The 14,744-nt window shown below is 34.9% G+C and overlaps 1 protein-coding gene across 7 annotated transcripts in view; it reads left to right on the top strand.

Annotated features, from left to right (window-relative positions):
• Window positions 1–14,744, top strand: part of LOC116843356 (F-actin-monooxygenase Mical) — an 874,436-nt gene that overhangs the window by 491,375 nt on the left and 368,317 nt on the right. For all 7 annotated transcript variants that reach the window (XM_032813731.1, XM_032813733.1, XM_032813730.1 and 4 more), the window contains one exon: window positions 2,583–2,764. In XM_032813731.1, coding sequence (XP_032669622.1) covers window positions 2,583–2,764 — 182 coding nt within the window. The remainder of the gene's footprint in view (window positions 1–2,582; window positions 2,765–14,744) is intronic.

Below are 14,744 nucleotides of genomic sequence, written 5' to 3'. Positions count from 1 at the left end.
AGCAGGAATGTCCCAAATACATCATAGGGATATCTTGAAGATATCACATATCCGAAATATATCTTTAGGATATCTCTATGATATATTTTGGACACCTCTGCTGTATGGATATGTATGCTATTAAATGGAGTAGTTTCATATGCACATCATGTAAAACTCTGAGAGGAGTCAAGATAATTATATTGTGCAATAAGTGAACACATATACATAATAAAAAATAATTTTTACTTTTTAAAATTGTATTATACACTTCTTTTAAAAGTAAAAATAATAGAGAAATAAACGATACGATATAATAACGAGTACAGGTATAGAATAGTACAATGGTTAAATGGCCAGTTTAAATGGCTATTTAAAGGCGTACATATGCTATCCCTGGTAAAAATTGTTCTCATAATTTTTCATACAATTTCTCGTATTGTTATTATTTTTTTTTAATGTCATTATGTCATTAAATCTGAACGATTTAATCGTCATGCAATAAGTACTGAAGGCGCAGCAGCACCGAGTAAAATATTGGCTTCGCCATGTAAATAACTTTTGCAGATCTTTTGATGGTTTATTTGGAAGTATATCATGCTTCGATTTTGATAAAACTTTGATAAAATTTAATACAATCTGAACTGGAAGATCGACGAAATTAATTCGTACATGTAAAAGCACAATATTTTATTAGCACGATGGAAAAATGTCATTATCTGCTGTTTTATTGCAGTGATTTTCTATAGAGTCTCTGGTAGAAAATTAATTTCGAATTATCGTGCCGGTCTCTCTTACATTATTTATACGCTAAACGGTTTCGTCTATATGTTACGGTTTAAAAGGCGAACGTACTCTAAGATTTTTCTTCCTTAAACCTTAAGTGGACAATACAAAGCACTTTTTTCAAGTAAGGAATTGGCGTAGTGTCTAAGGCGACGGACGATTATCCAAAATATGTCTTCGGTTCAAGTTTGAATCTCACCAGAGAAAATCTTAAAAATTATGAAAAAATAATATAGAAAAACTTTTTTTTCATTGTATTTTACGAGTATTTATGAATATTTATGAGAAAGCGCTCATTCTATGAGTAATTATGAAAAATTATGAGAAAATTTTCTACCAAAGATTCAATTGAAGAACCCACGAAACGACAGGATCTGCGCGCAATCTGCCGCCAATCTGTCGATAGATTCTGTTAGCAGATTCTGTCGACAGTCTAACAGCCTATTAGCTCGATAGGTGACAATGGATCCGACGACAGGGTTTGCTCGAATCTGATGTCAATTTGACGTCAGTCTGCGCTCAATTTGCTTACTGAGTAAATTGTGTTATTTATGATATATTCTGTTTCTAATAAGGAAACGAAAAGACTTTTGGGGCTACCTAATATTATAATAACTGAGAATTTAATCAATTTTAAAAAATCATTAAAGCAGATGTAACGGCTGACCTCTTGTTATATTTTCTCGCCGGTATTAGTAGCGTCGTTGAGGATGAGAGAAGTATGTTTGCGGTGCAACCGCAAGGAAAGGAAAAGTGATTGCTGATATAATTATTTCACAGCGTCGTTTTAATTAGATGTTGTTATATACAATATTTACAATTATTATGTTCATTTGGCAAATACGCGCGATTCCGTCTCGTTAAATCGTTTAGAAAGGTTGTATCTTGTTAAGTGGCATAGATTCCGCTGCTCTGTTGTCTAGCACGTCATTTCTTCGCTCTTTTGTTAGCGAATGTGCTAGGCTGGCGACGACATCGCAATTGTTTGTCGGCTCGTGTTGTCTAAAGTACGTATATCAAATTATCGACCCGATATGGCCGACTCTTAGTAAATCAATCACATTGAAGCCGTTTTACTGATTGATATATTGTCGGCAGTCGCAGTCGGCCTGTGAAGTCGGCAGTCTGATATGGACGCCTAGCCTAATGCATAGTGAGAGCGGTATCGCCACGTATTCACGATCTTGACCGGCTGGAACGAGCCGTCTATGCATGGCTATCTTAAAGACGAAAATGACTTGCTGCGTATCGACGACTTTGGTAACCGGATTTCACTGTGATTTCACTGTGTATCCATGTCTTCGGTAGGCGGAATCAAGATAGCCGCGCATACGGCTTTGGTAATAGAAACGTTAGTGCCGCGTTTCCACGGTTTCGGAGAACTGCGTATCCATAGTGAAAGTCTATTCAAGAACAGCTTGTTGATTTTACTTTATTGGCTTTACTTCTTAGGAAAGCTGTTCAAGAACTACTTTCGTCTCTACTGTGGTTTGTTATTCGAATTACTCTTTATTATTCGTGGATGTTCGTGCGATTGGTTTATCATTTGACTGGCTTCAGTCAACACGTATTGTCTTCGGCAGCTCGCCGCTTTGCCGTTATCGTTTGGTACGGCGCAGCTTGCGAAGCGGGCGACGCCGAGGGAATCGCTTCTTTGTTTCATGTATTCAGAGAAAGCGACTTGTAACGGTACATTTTTCGGATGCATCGTTACAGAGAGATGGTTATATGTATTTTATCAAAAATTTTTTAAATAAATTATATATATGTTTTATACCTACAATTTTATTGATTTCTGAAAATTGCCTGTTTTATAGTGATTCTGATGAGGATAACGAAGTGTTTGAGGAAGCTATAGATCAACCGCTAACGACAGAAGGAACTCTTGAATTAGCTAAGAATTGGACATTGCGTTACACCCAACCACATGCAACAGTTGGACAATCTGACACCGGCAGCAATGAATATGAAGAGTCTAGTGACGAGTACACTAGTGAAGGTATGATTTAATCAATTTATGTAATTTGTAAATTATTGAATTTACAGGTTTTCAAGCAATCAATCAATATTTACTTCAATAGTAAATACACTATTTAAAACAAAATAGAAAACTCTTTTTCTTATTGAGAAATATCAGATTTCAAACTGCTGTGGTTTCGAGAAACAATGTAGTATATAATTATTTTGTTATTATTATGTTATAACGGTTTTGTACAAATTGATAATATTACGGTTGAGGCCCCTAATCCCCGAGAAACAGCACTTAATCTGGAAAGCTCATTATGCTTCCGGAATTAAATTGTAATCTGAAGAGTAAAGTTTCTCATGAAGCCCAAAACCTTCCCGATAGGTGTGCACTCACAGTTTTCCTTCTCAAGAAATGGAAGACCTACCATCCATAATTTGCCATCCTTAATTTCATAATAGCTGGATATGGGCATAGAATCTAAAAAGCGTTTCTTCTTTTTCATTACAAAATTTACACTTAATATTCCCTTCGATATCTATTATGTACAAATAGCTCTTAAGTTACTAATGCCCTGTTAATACAAATCGCCATCTTAAGAGAGTTTTATTCAACTTCATTAGATATTTTGTTAGACCGTTGTCTTCATCTCTAACGAATATTTTCGCTTATCTAATTTCGGTCCTAGATTCTATTTATCTGCGCTTGTGTTCAGTCTCTCATTCCTTTTTAACACTAGATGGTCCGAGATAGCCAATTTAGCTCCTTATGACATTCAAACTGCTGTAAGTTTATTCAACTTTGTTTTCACGTGATACTATTTTGTGTCTTTTCATCATTTTTCATGTTCTTAAGGAGAGAACTCCCCTTTTTGTAAATGATAGGTAGTATTTTGTAAAAATAGGCTTTGAAAAGGCTTTAGAGATTGAAAAAGAAAAAATTCGATGAATCTTTTTGAAACTTTTAGTATATTTAAATGCACACTCAAAGAACTAGAAAACATTTTCTTTGAGCAATAGTAATGTAGTAGATATTTTTATGGTTAATAGAGGTCGGTGTCGGAGGCCGTTTTTGACGAGATAAACTTATATACACTCTAGCGGTCTTAATTTTAATTCTTAGTTTTAATTCTGCAACAAACATTCTAAAAGATTTGTTTTTTTAAATAAAAATCACGAGGAATGAACCTAAACTTGTTTTAAAAAATTCGAAATTTAGTGAAAATAAATGACTTCGAAAGAAAAAGTTCAAATTTTACGGAAAATTTTCATCTTAATTGTTTAATAAAAATTGTTTAAATAAATAAATATTAATTACATATAGGTTCATTCTATTACAAAAGTAATAATGCACGCATAAGCGCAATGCAATTGGTTGAAAAGTTTTTGAGTTTTGATGTATGCAAGTTGCGAAAATGTAGTCCTGAGAAAAACGCGTTTAAAGTTACCGGAGTAAATAAATAACAGTTTCTGGAAACTCACGGCTTTTTTCGACTATTCTGCAATTCCAGTTCCATACAATAGGCCCTCCGTTTCTTCGAAAAATTTGTTTTCTGTAATTTTTTCTGTTTATGAGCTATTCGATTTAGAAGCCTCCTTTGTGCTGCTACGAGCTTGGCGCTCCTGTCTGCTCAATCGTTTGCTGTCCAATAAATTGGCGTAAATTTGCTGGCTAATTTTAAATTCCAAAACGTCCATCATTTTTAGCATTGCAGAATAGCCCTCGTTAAGTATGCTAGCAGCAATATAAGCAGCTATTTCTATTATTTTAGTGCTAGTATGTAAATGTTTGGGAGCTAGTCGTCAGATCATTGCATTTAGATCCTTATTTTCATTCTGTGTATGCCCTCTCAAGCACCTCTCGGCCACTGAGAAACGTTAAAGTCTATTGTGCAAGAAGGATTAATTCGAGAAACGGGAGGGGTCTAGCAAACGCGCTGGGCGGCTCTTATACTTACGCGCGGTGCAGGTATAAACGTGTCCGTAATGCCATTAATACTTCGAAATGGGCTCTAAAACTTAGGATTATATTCTCTATATGACAGGGACTAAAAAAAGGGAGTAAAAAAATCAATTTTTCCACTTACATGAAGTTCTGCTCTTAATTTTGGTAAAAAATGTTTCAATTAACCCCGTGAAGTTAGCACCCCAATATTCGAAAAAATACAATTTCTACACTTAATTCGTTTGCTTATCGTTTGCACATGTTTGCACCTCAAGAATTTTCGTTTGCACGCCTTTAGTTTCAAAGTTATTGAAAAAACAATTTTGGGGGGGCCAACTTCACACTAGCCCCCCAACATTAAAAAAAGTAAACTTTCTTTAGCTCAAACGATTGCACATCGTTTGCACATGTTTGCACCTCAAGAATTTTCGTTTGCACGCCTTTAGTTTCAAAGTTATTGAAAAAACAATTTTGGGGGGGCCAACTTCACACTAGCCCCCCAAGTTGCTCAAACTTACATGCACAATGCATGTAATCAATAGATTCTCGTTTGCACATTTCGAAACAACTCGAATTTTCGTTTGCACACCTCTAAGAAAAAAGTTATTTGTCATTAAACTTTGAGGAGGTCAAACTCACACTTGCCGAAATTTATAATTGCAAAATAAAATTGTTTGACATATGATATCGTTAGATCTTCATTTGCACATTTCGAAATAAGTCGAGTTTTCGTTTGCACACCTCTAGAAAAAAAGTTATTTAACATTGAATTTTGGGGGTGGGGGGGGGGCTAACTTCACACTTAGCGAAACCTATGTCAAAATTGTAAAAAAAAATTGTTGCTTCAAAGACACAGAAGAGAAAGTTTTTTGCATCGTATCGTGACGGATAATGAAAAATAGATACGCTACGATAATCCGAAGCACAAAAAATCATGGTGCAGGCTAGGCGAACCATCAACATCGATAGCAAAGCCGAATATTCATGGCGCCAAGCTCATGCTCTGTATTTGGTGGGATCAGTTGGGTGTAGTGTGTTATGAGCTGCTCCAACTCAACGAAACCATCACTGGGGAACGCTACCAACAATCAACTCAATTGATACAATTGAGCCGAACATTGAAGCAAAAACGGCTAGATTACGCGAAAAGACACGACAAAGTGATTTTCCAGCACGACAACGCTCGGCCACATGTTGCGAAACTGGTCAAGGAAACGTTAGAAGCGCTTAACTTGGATGTCCTACCATACCCGCCGTATTCTTTAGATATTGCTCTTTCCGATTACCACCTATTTCGATCGATGACTCATGGTCTGTCTGAGCAGCGCTTTCCTTACCAAAAAATAGGTTGATATGCTCAAAAGATGTGTCGTTCTTTCGATGTGGAATAATCCACCTATTACCAGAAAGATGGGAAGAAGTAGTGGCTAGCGATGGATAATATTTTGAATAATCAATTTGTAACCATTTTTTCACAATAAAGCCATATTTTTACCAAAAAATCCCTTAAAATTAATGCACACTTCGAAGATATAGAGGGACCCACACTCTTTTCCGAAGTTTTTGTGAGAATGTAGAACGAATTGAGGAGTACATAAAAGTTTTATGTTATTTTGCGATATTCGTAATAAATCCCAAGATATTAATTAAAGAAGGTTATAATAAATAATCATGCGCGATATGATAGATGAGCTGTAGTAACGCCGTCTACCGTTGTATACTTAGATCAAAATGTACAAAAGGTTGTCTACCATTTTATAAATGACTATAGATTTTTAAATATTAATTAAAGAAATTTGTATATGATCACGTACAATCATGTAACAATTTTCTTTTATTAATAACTAAAATCTATGTGGTTATTTACAAAATGATAAAGGGCTTTTTTATTCAATTTGACTTAATGTACAAGTACACCAAAGCACACATCGCTACATTTCGTCTTGGCGAAAATGAGATGCTCCACGAAGTGTTAAAGAAGCATAAACAAATAGAATTTACGTTTCTTAGACACTTCATTCTTAGACTCTCCATTAACACTTCGCGTTACCGAACCTTCAAATACATTTCTTGAACGCCCCATGAAGCGTGTGAGGAATATTTCTATTACACTTCTTTTACGCTTCAATAATTTATACTTAGAAAACGCTTCATCTATACGTCCAAAACACTCTACAAAGTATATACGAAGAATATACGAAGAATTGCAATACGCTTTGCTTACACGTCTATAAATTATATTTTAGGGATTCTTCGTCTATATTTGCAAAACGCTCCGCAAAGTGTGTACGAAACGTTACGATACGCTTCGTTTACGCTTCAGTAATTTGCATTTATCAGCTCTTCTACTACACTTCCAAAACGCTCCGCTAAGTGTGTACGAAATGTTGCGATATGCTTTGTTTATGCTTATATAAATTATATTTTAGGGAGTTTTCGTCTACATTTCCAAAATTTCCCGCAAAATGTATACAAAACGTCCTAGATAGCACAGAGAATTCAAAAAGAATTCAGTCATATATTACTATTTCTAAGTTCATCTTTAGATGCAAAAAGAATTCTTTTGATTGAACTAAACTCTGAAGAATTCTTTCCGCATCTGAAAGTGAATTCAGAATTGGTGACATACGACTGAATTCTTTTTTAATTCTTTTCGAATTCTCTATGCTCTCTGGGGTTGCAATATGTTTTGTTCACGGTCAAGGCGATTGGAGGCTGTCCCTACTATTTTAATTTCTTCAAATTTTACAGTGAAAACGAAAATAATAATTTAAAATCATGGGGTAACATGTGGAGTCCGATTGACTATAAAGAATCATATGAAAGTCACAATTATGATTATTAAAGAAATTTATTAATGGGATTTCACACGTGTGCTACTTTGAAGCCCCGACGAAGCATTGTGACCTTCATATGATCCTTTAGAGTCAATTGGACTCCACATGTTACCCCATGATTTTAAATTTTATTATTTTCGTTTTTACTGTAAAATTTAAAGAAATGAAAATATTAGGAACAGCCTCCAATCGCCTTGACCTTGAAAAATGTTGTCATGGCCCTGAACAACATTCAAAAGGTTTTAGCCGTCGGTCGACCACCTTGGGTACCAATGCTAATGGCAACAATATTTTAACTTTGAAGCCTTTTAACTCGAAACATACTTAATAAAAAAATATTTTATTATAATGTTTTGGAAAGCTCTCGAGATATGCTATAAGAATATATAATGAAAAATGGGGGTCTCCATTTAAAAAATTCAAAGTGCTCTTGTCCTGACCTTGACAACACCACTCGAGGTCAAACCAATGATATCATCTTATGTCCCCTTCGAAATTCCAAAACTTTTATCTGAAACATTTTTCCCTAAAACGCACTGTCCAAGAGATATTTGAGGTGATCAATTAAAATGGGATATCCTATATATGGTAAAAAAAAATAAATATGTTCAGTAATATTTTATAAATATTTTATGTACATAAAGAAAAAGAGTATCAAAATATTATTAAAATGTAGACTAAATATTTTATACAATATTTATAGTAAACAGAAAATAAATATTTGTGGTAATATTTTGTAAATATTTCCGTAAATTACACAAGAAAATAAGATAATTTTTATAATTATTAAATTAATGAAGAAATAAAAAATTGAAATTTAAATTGTAAATTGCAAAAAACTTTTTCAATTAAAGAAATATATTTTCTTAACTTAAAAAAAATCTTTAAATATAATTTCTTAACTTAAAAAAATATTTGTTAAAAAATATGTAAGAAATATAGTGTCATATTTTTTTAAATTTGTAAAATAAGCCGTAAAATTATGAAATTCTAGATAAAAAATTATTTCTTTGATTTACAGTATCTATAAGAATAAGCAAATGATTTCCTTACAAGAAAATTAGTTTTTTAATATAAAAACTGTGTTTAAATAAATATTTGCTTCTTTCAAAAAAGTAAATGAAATACAAATAAATGACTTAATAAATCTAAATAAATTATTTTCTAATATTAAAAGTTTCAAATTATTTTCTAATATTAAAATATTCAAATTAAAGTTTCTTTTATTATCAGAAAACGATTTATTTAAATTTACAAAATGTTTTATTTATATTTTATTTATTATTAAAACAAGTAAATATTTTTTAAATATACTTTTTAGATACTTTTTTTATTTAGAAGAATCTATCCTTTTCTTTTAAATAAATTATTTGTTTTGGTACATGGATATACCATATTTACACAATACAAAACGTTTCTCAGTCAGAGTGATAGTGGCGCAATAAGTAAGGTAAACGACTCAAGAACCAAAGGTCTCAGGTTCGAATCTCAGCAATGGTAAGCAAATTTTCGAAGTACAATTTAAATTGAATTAAGTGGCGTGTGAAACAATAAAGAGAGAGGAGAGTGGAGAATTTATGAAAAATTCAGGAAAAGAGAAAAATGTATATAAACGTTCTGATGAAAATTGAAATTGGAGAATAAGTAAATTGTAAACGAAGAGTGATGGCAATGTAAGTGAAGCTCTTACAATGCGTAAATTGAAACGGAATGTAAAGCAAGCGGGTATATTTAACCATTTGCTTTACTTACGTTTCCGTCACTCTTCGTTTACACTTTATTTATTCTTCAATTTCAATTTTCACTAGGATGTATATATTTTAATAAACATTTTTATAATAATTATGATAAATACTTATGATCTATGTACAGGGTGTCCCATCTTAAATTACGCACCTGAATATCTCGTCAGGGGAGCCACGAATCCGAAAATAACCCTTACAAAAGTTGTCAAATTCGGAGGAGGACATCGGATGGTGATTTTCAATTTCACCTTGACCTTTAAGGTCATTTAAAGGTCAAATCAAATTTTTAAATAGAAACCCCTATTTTTGACCCCGGATTCGGAAAGAGCGCAAAAACTTTACGTTTAGATGAGTACTTGAGGCTCTTCTTTGGAATGAGCTTCAGAGGTTATTTCAAGGACAAAATACTTGAAATTACGCACCTGAATACATATCTTGTCGGGGAGCCACCAATCAAAATAACCCTTACAAAAGTTGTTGGGTTCGGAGGGGGACATCGGATGGTGACCTTCAATTTCACCTTGACTTTGACCTTCAAGGTCATTTGAAGGTCAAATCGAATTTTTTAAATAGAAACTTTAATGTTAAGAGTCGAAATGACCTTTAAAGGTCATTTCGACTCTTAACATAACTTTAAAATTTCTATTTAAAAAATTCGATTTGACCTTCAAATGACCTTGAAGGTCAAAGTCAAGGTGAAATTGAAGGTCACCATCCGATGTCCCCCTCCGAACCCAACAACTTTTGTAAGGGTTATTTTGATTGGTGGCTCCCCGACAAGATATGTATTCAGGTGTGTAATTTTAAGTATTTTGTCCTTGAAATAATCTCTGAAGGTCATTCCAAAGAAGAGCCTGAGGTACCCATCTAAACGTAAAATTTTGCGCTCTTTCCGAATCCGGGGTCAAAAATAGGGATTTCTATTTAAAAATTCGATTTCATCTTCAAATAACCTTGAAGGTCAAGATCAAGGTGAAATTGAAAATCACCATCCGATGTTCCTCTCCGAACCCAACAACTTTTGTAAGAGTTATTTTTGGATTCGTGGCTCCCCTGACGAGATATTCAGGTACGTAATTTAAAATGGGACACCCTGTATATATATACCCTGTATATATGCGTAAAATGTTACAAGCTAATAACTCTAAAGTTATAAACATTTAAACTTTAATGTAGAGTGCATTGAAGTTAATGATAAATAAGACTTATAGTTTTTCTGTTTTGTTTTATTTTATTAAATGTTCGAACTGTTAACCATTAACATCTAAACATTTATTAATTTTTTTTACAAAACTTTGCTTAACTTTAAACAACATTGCTGGGGTCACCTTAGTGCAAGCTGTACGTGTTCTTTGTTTTAAGTCTTCTTTCGACATAAGTGGTTGAGGTGTGACTTCCTCTTTGAGATAAAAAATAGTCCAAGGTGTAACATCAGGTGAACGAGGGGGCCATTGAACAGGACCTCCCCGAAAAGCTAAAAGTTTAAATGTTTATAACTTTTGATAGGAGCATTTTCTACACACAAAGAAATGTTTCAGACAAAGTTTACTTGTTTTTTCCCATAAAATCCAAATATGTAACATTGTATAGGAGATCCCATTTGAAACTTTGTTTACATCTCTTGAAGAGCTCGGCAACGTTCTATTCACGTTCACCGAGCAATTTTATGACATTTTGTTTACGCTCCTTGGGAGTTAGACAATGCTTCGTTTACATTTCCAAACTGTTTTGTTTACGTTTGTCGAAGAGTTTCGCGATACTTCATTAACGCTTGACTAACACTTAATAACCATTTTCTTTATGTTCCGATGTTTCAATTTACGTCTAGTAAGACTTCTCCTTACACTTCCATCACTCTTCTTTTACATTATATTTACGCTCCAAATTATGCGTTATTAACGCTTGCTTTACATTTTATTTTCGCCAAGATATTACAGCTCATCTATCATCTCTTGTGTAATCATTCGTCAATCTTTTTTAGTTATTATTTTGACTATTATTGCAAATATCGCAAAACGGTATAGGATTTTTATGATCACTTCAATTCGTCCTACGTTCCCATAAAAATTGCAGAGAAGAGTTTGAGACATCCTTTATATATATGTACATATAGATATGTACATGCACGTATACACAGATATATTAATCATGCTAAGAACCGGGTACAAATATAACTATTGATGAGCAACTATTTTCCAGTAAATATTAAAAAATGTTTAATGTTTAAAAGGTAACAGAAATGTTTAAAAAGTAATGTTTAAAAAGTAACAGAAAAGGAAGTGAATTAGATTAATTATTCTGATACATTTTGACGTTTAAGACACTATTAAACCGTCATTAACACGTCTCGAAATATCATCATCGATCTGTGACATTTACATGTCATTTTCTTGTCAATTTGGTTAATTTTTTACCAACTTTTGACGTCAAAATATAGGAGGAGGGTCCCTAAAGCCGGTTTTTGGCACCCTTTGAAATTGATTCAAAAATATCAGAAACGTTATATTTTTATAAAAACTATTGAAATAAAGTGATTTTATTCTAAACGGATATATTTTGGTGTCTGCTTATACTATAATTCTAATTAATCCCACTTTTATCACTAACGCTCTTATGTCACCTGCATATCATCTCCTTACATTTGTGTGTGTGTATGTGCGTGCGCGTGTGAGTGTTGTGCGCGCGTGCTCGATACTGCGAAAACACTATTTGTGTAGATATTTAGCAATATGTTCTTTTTTTTAATCATACTGCTCTTTATGGGATCATTTTTTTTATAGGTTATTTATTGTATCATAATGTCATGTTGAGATTCACTAAAATATATACTATCTGGAAGCAGCACCGTGAGAATGTGAACTGATACTGGAGACGCTGAGGAAGCTTGTACAGAACAGTATGATTTTTAAAGAAACGTATATTGCTAAATATCTACACAAATAGTGTTTTCGTAGTTCGAGCGCGCGCGCGCACACACATAAATGCAAGGAGATGATATGGAGCAAATGTAAGGAGGTGACATAAGAGCGTTGGTGATAAAAATGGGATTAATTAGAATTATAAACAAGCACCAAAATATGTCCGTTTAGACTAAAATCACTTTATTTCAATAAATCTTATAAAAATATAACGTTTTTGATATTTTTGGTTTAATTTCAAAGGGTGCCAAAAACCGGCCTTAGGAACCTTCTTCCTTTGTTTGCTGGGTGGCGACCTCAAAGACAACCAACGTTGAATTTAGCGTAAAGTGAACACTTTTTCAAAAATCTTATAAGAGAGTGATATAGCCTATTCAAAGCCAAATTGCGGTTATTATGAGCGATTGATAGAATTATATATAATATAATTATATAAGGAAGACTTACATTTCTTTTCCCAACTTATAAGCATTGTTGTTGCGAGAAGTGTTGTTGAAGCCACTATAATGGCTCATTCTTATTTCTAATTGTCTCGAAACCACTGTCCAAAAGAGGGACTTCGATCGAGAACACCGGTTCCGCCTTGCGGAAGGTGCGGACGGCGTGAGACAGAAAATATCGGAAGGCGGAGTCGAAATGATTTCGATCAGTTCACGATCACAATTAGTTTATTAAACACGACATGCACAATATCACAGTGAAAGGCGCACACCGATCGATCAGCGATGAAGGACGGAGATCTTGAAGCCGCCGATTAGCGGGTCAGGAAGTTCGCGACGGAAATCTTGATGAGGTCCGTGCTGAGACCCCTCCGACGGATATCTTGTCGCGAGCGACGGAGATCTTGGTTCGCAGTGACCTTGGCGCGCGATACGGATTGATCGACTAGAATTCTAATGAGTCGCACGATGATACGACGAATGACGCGAACTCACGCTCGAAAACTGCGCTGCGGTGAATTGCATCCGCTGCAGAACGAGAAGCACGGAGTGCCTACCGGAATCAGGCGAGCAGTAGCGCGATCGGAACTCCGATGCCCGAACTCACATGTGAGACTCGAAATTGGAGCAGGGTTAACGACAACCTGAAAGAATGAATTGTGAGATCACGCAAAGAGATTCGATAAGCGGTCCGATGCGAAAATAGAACTCCGCTTTATCGCCCAGGGGAGAATTGCCTTCGCACTCGAGAGAATGTTTACGTGTTATCTCAGCGAGCGTTGGGTAGCCGCACGCGGCGAGGCGCGAGCGAGATCCGTTCGGCGACAATGCTCCTTCACGACGAGATTACGGGCGATGATCATCTGAGCCGAGCGAACAAGCGCCCGCTCGATTCAGGGCGATTCGCGAACACTAATAAATTATAATTTATTCATCTAAAACTATATTCTAATGTACTTGCGTAGTGAAAAGTATTACCAAACATAAATCGCAGTGCTGCATTATTTACGTGCAATCCGCATCAAACTTTGCCATACAGAGATATAGCTCCGCGGAAAGTCCAGCCGTACCTAAGAGCCCAGATAGCCAAACCTGCGCAAGCAGATTTTGCGCAGTCTGTCAACAGTGTCTGTAGACAGAATGGCAACAGATTGTACATAGAATCTGTTCTGACGACGGATTGGTGACAGACTGCGCGCAGAGCCTGTCGACAGACTCTGACAATAGACTGACGGCAGATTGCATATTCTGTTTCTTAAATTGGCTATTTAATTCTATCAAGGGCCATATGTATGCTGTTAAATGGGGCAGTTTCATATACACACCATGTAAAACTCCGAGAGGAATCAAAATAATTATATTATGCAATAATTATATACATATACATAATAAAAAACAATTTTTACTTTTTAAAATTGTATTACATATTTCTTATAAAAAAGCGATAATAATAGAGAAATAACGAGTACAAGTATAGAATAGTACAATGGTTAAATGGCCAGTTTAAATGGCCATTTAAAGGCGTACACATGCCATCACTGGTAAAAATTGTTCTCATAATTTTTCATATTAGGTGCGCAACTAAGTTCCCGCTGTTTGTCAATAGATGGCTCCAGCAATAAGTGCTGGTCGATTTTGACATATCCAAAACGTCATGAACCAAGCTTAGACATATGGTAAACAAACCGCTTTGACACGTTAGTGATTTTGTTTTGGCGTCATATACTTTTGATTGTGTGAAAATGTCTGATTTTGTGCCAAATAATCGTCATCGGAAGTGTTGATTTTCTTATTTCATTCGAAGAAAATGGCGGCTGAAGCGCATCGAGAGCTCCAAAAAGTTTACGGAGATGCTGCTATAAGTGAAACAACGTGCCGTGATTGGTTTCGTCGTTTCAAAGACGGTGATTTCGCTGTTGACGACCGTCCGCGTGAAAGAAGGCCAAAAACCTTCGAAGACGCTGAATTGGACGCATTGCTCGATGAGGATCCGTGCCAAACGCAAGAACAGCTTGCTTCAGCATTAGGAGTTACCCGCCAAGCCATTTCCAAGCGATTGCATGCGTTGGGAATGATTCAAAAGCAAGGAACTTGGGTTCCTTATGATTTGAAGCCAAGGGACGTTGAGC

The sequence above is a fragment of the Odontomachus brunneus genome, unplaced genomic scaffold, assembly GCF_010583005.1.
Source record: "Odontomachus brunneus isolate Ranch 3 - 2012 unplaced genomic scaffold, Obru_v1 Obru_scaffold_032, whole genome shotgun sequence".
Taxonomy (NCBI): Eukaryota; Metazoa; Arthropoda; class Insecta; order Hymenoptera; family Formicidae; genus Odontomachus; species Odontomachus brunneus.
Note: the sequence above shows the minus strand (reverse complement) of the source record. Positions and strands in the feature narration are given on the sequence as shown.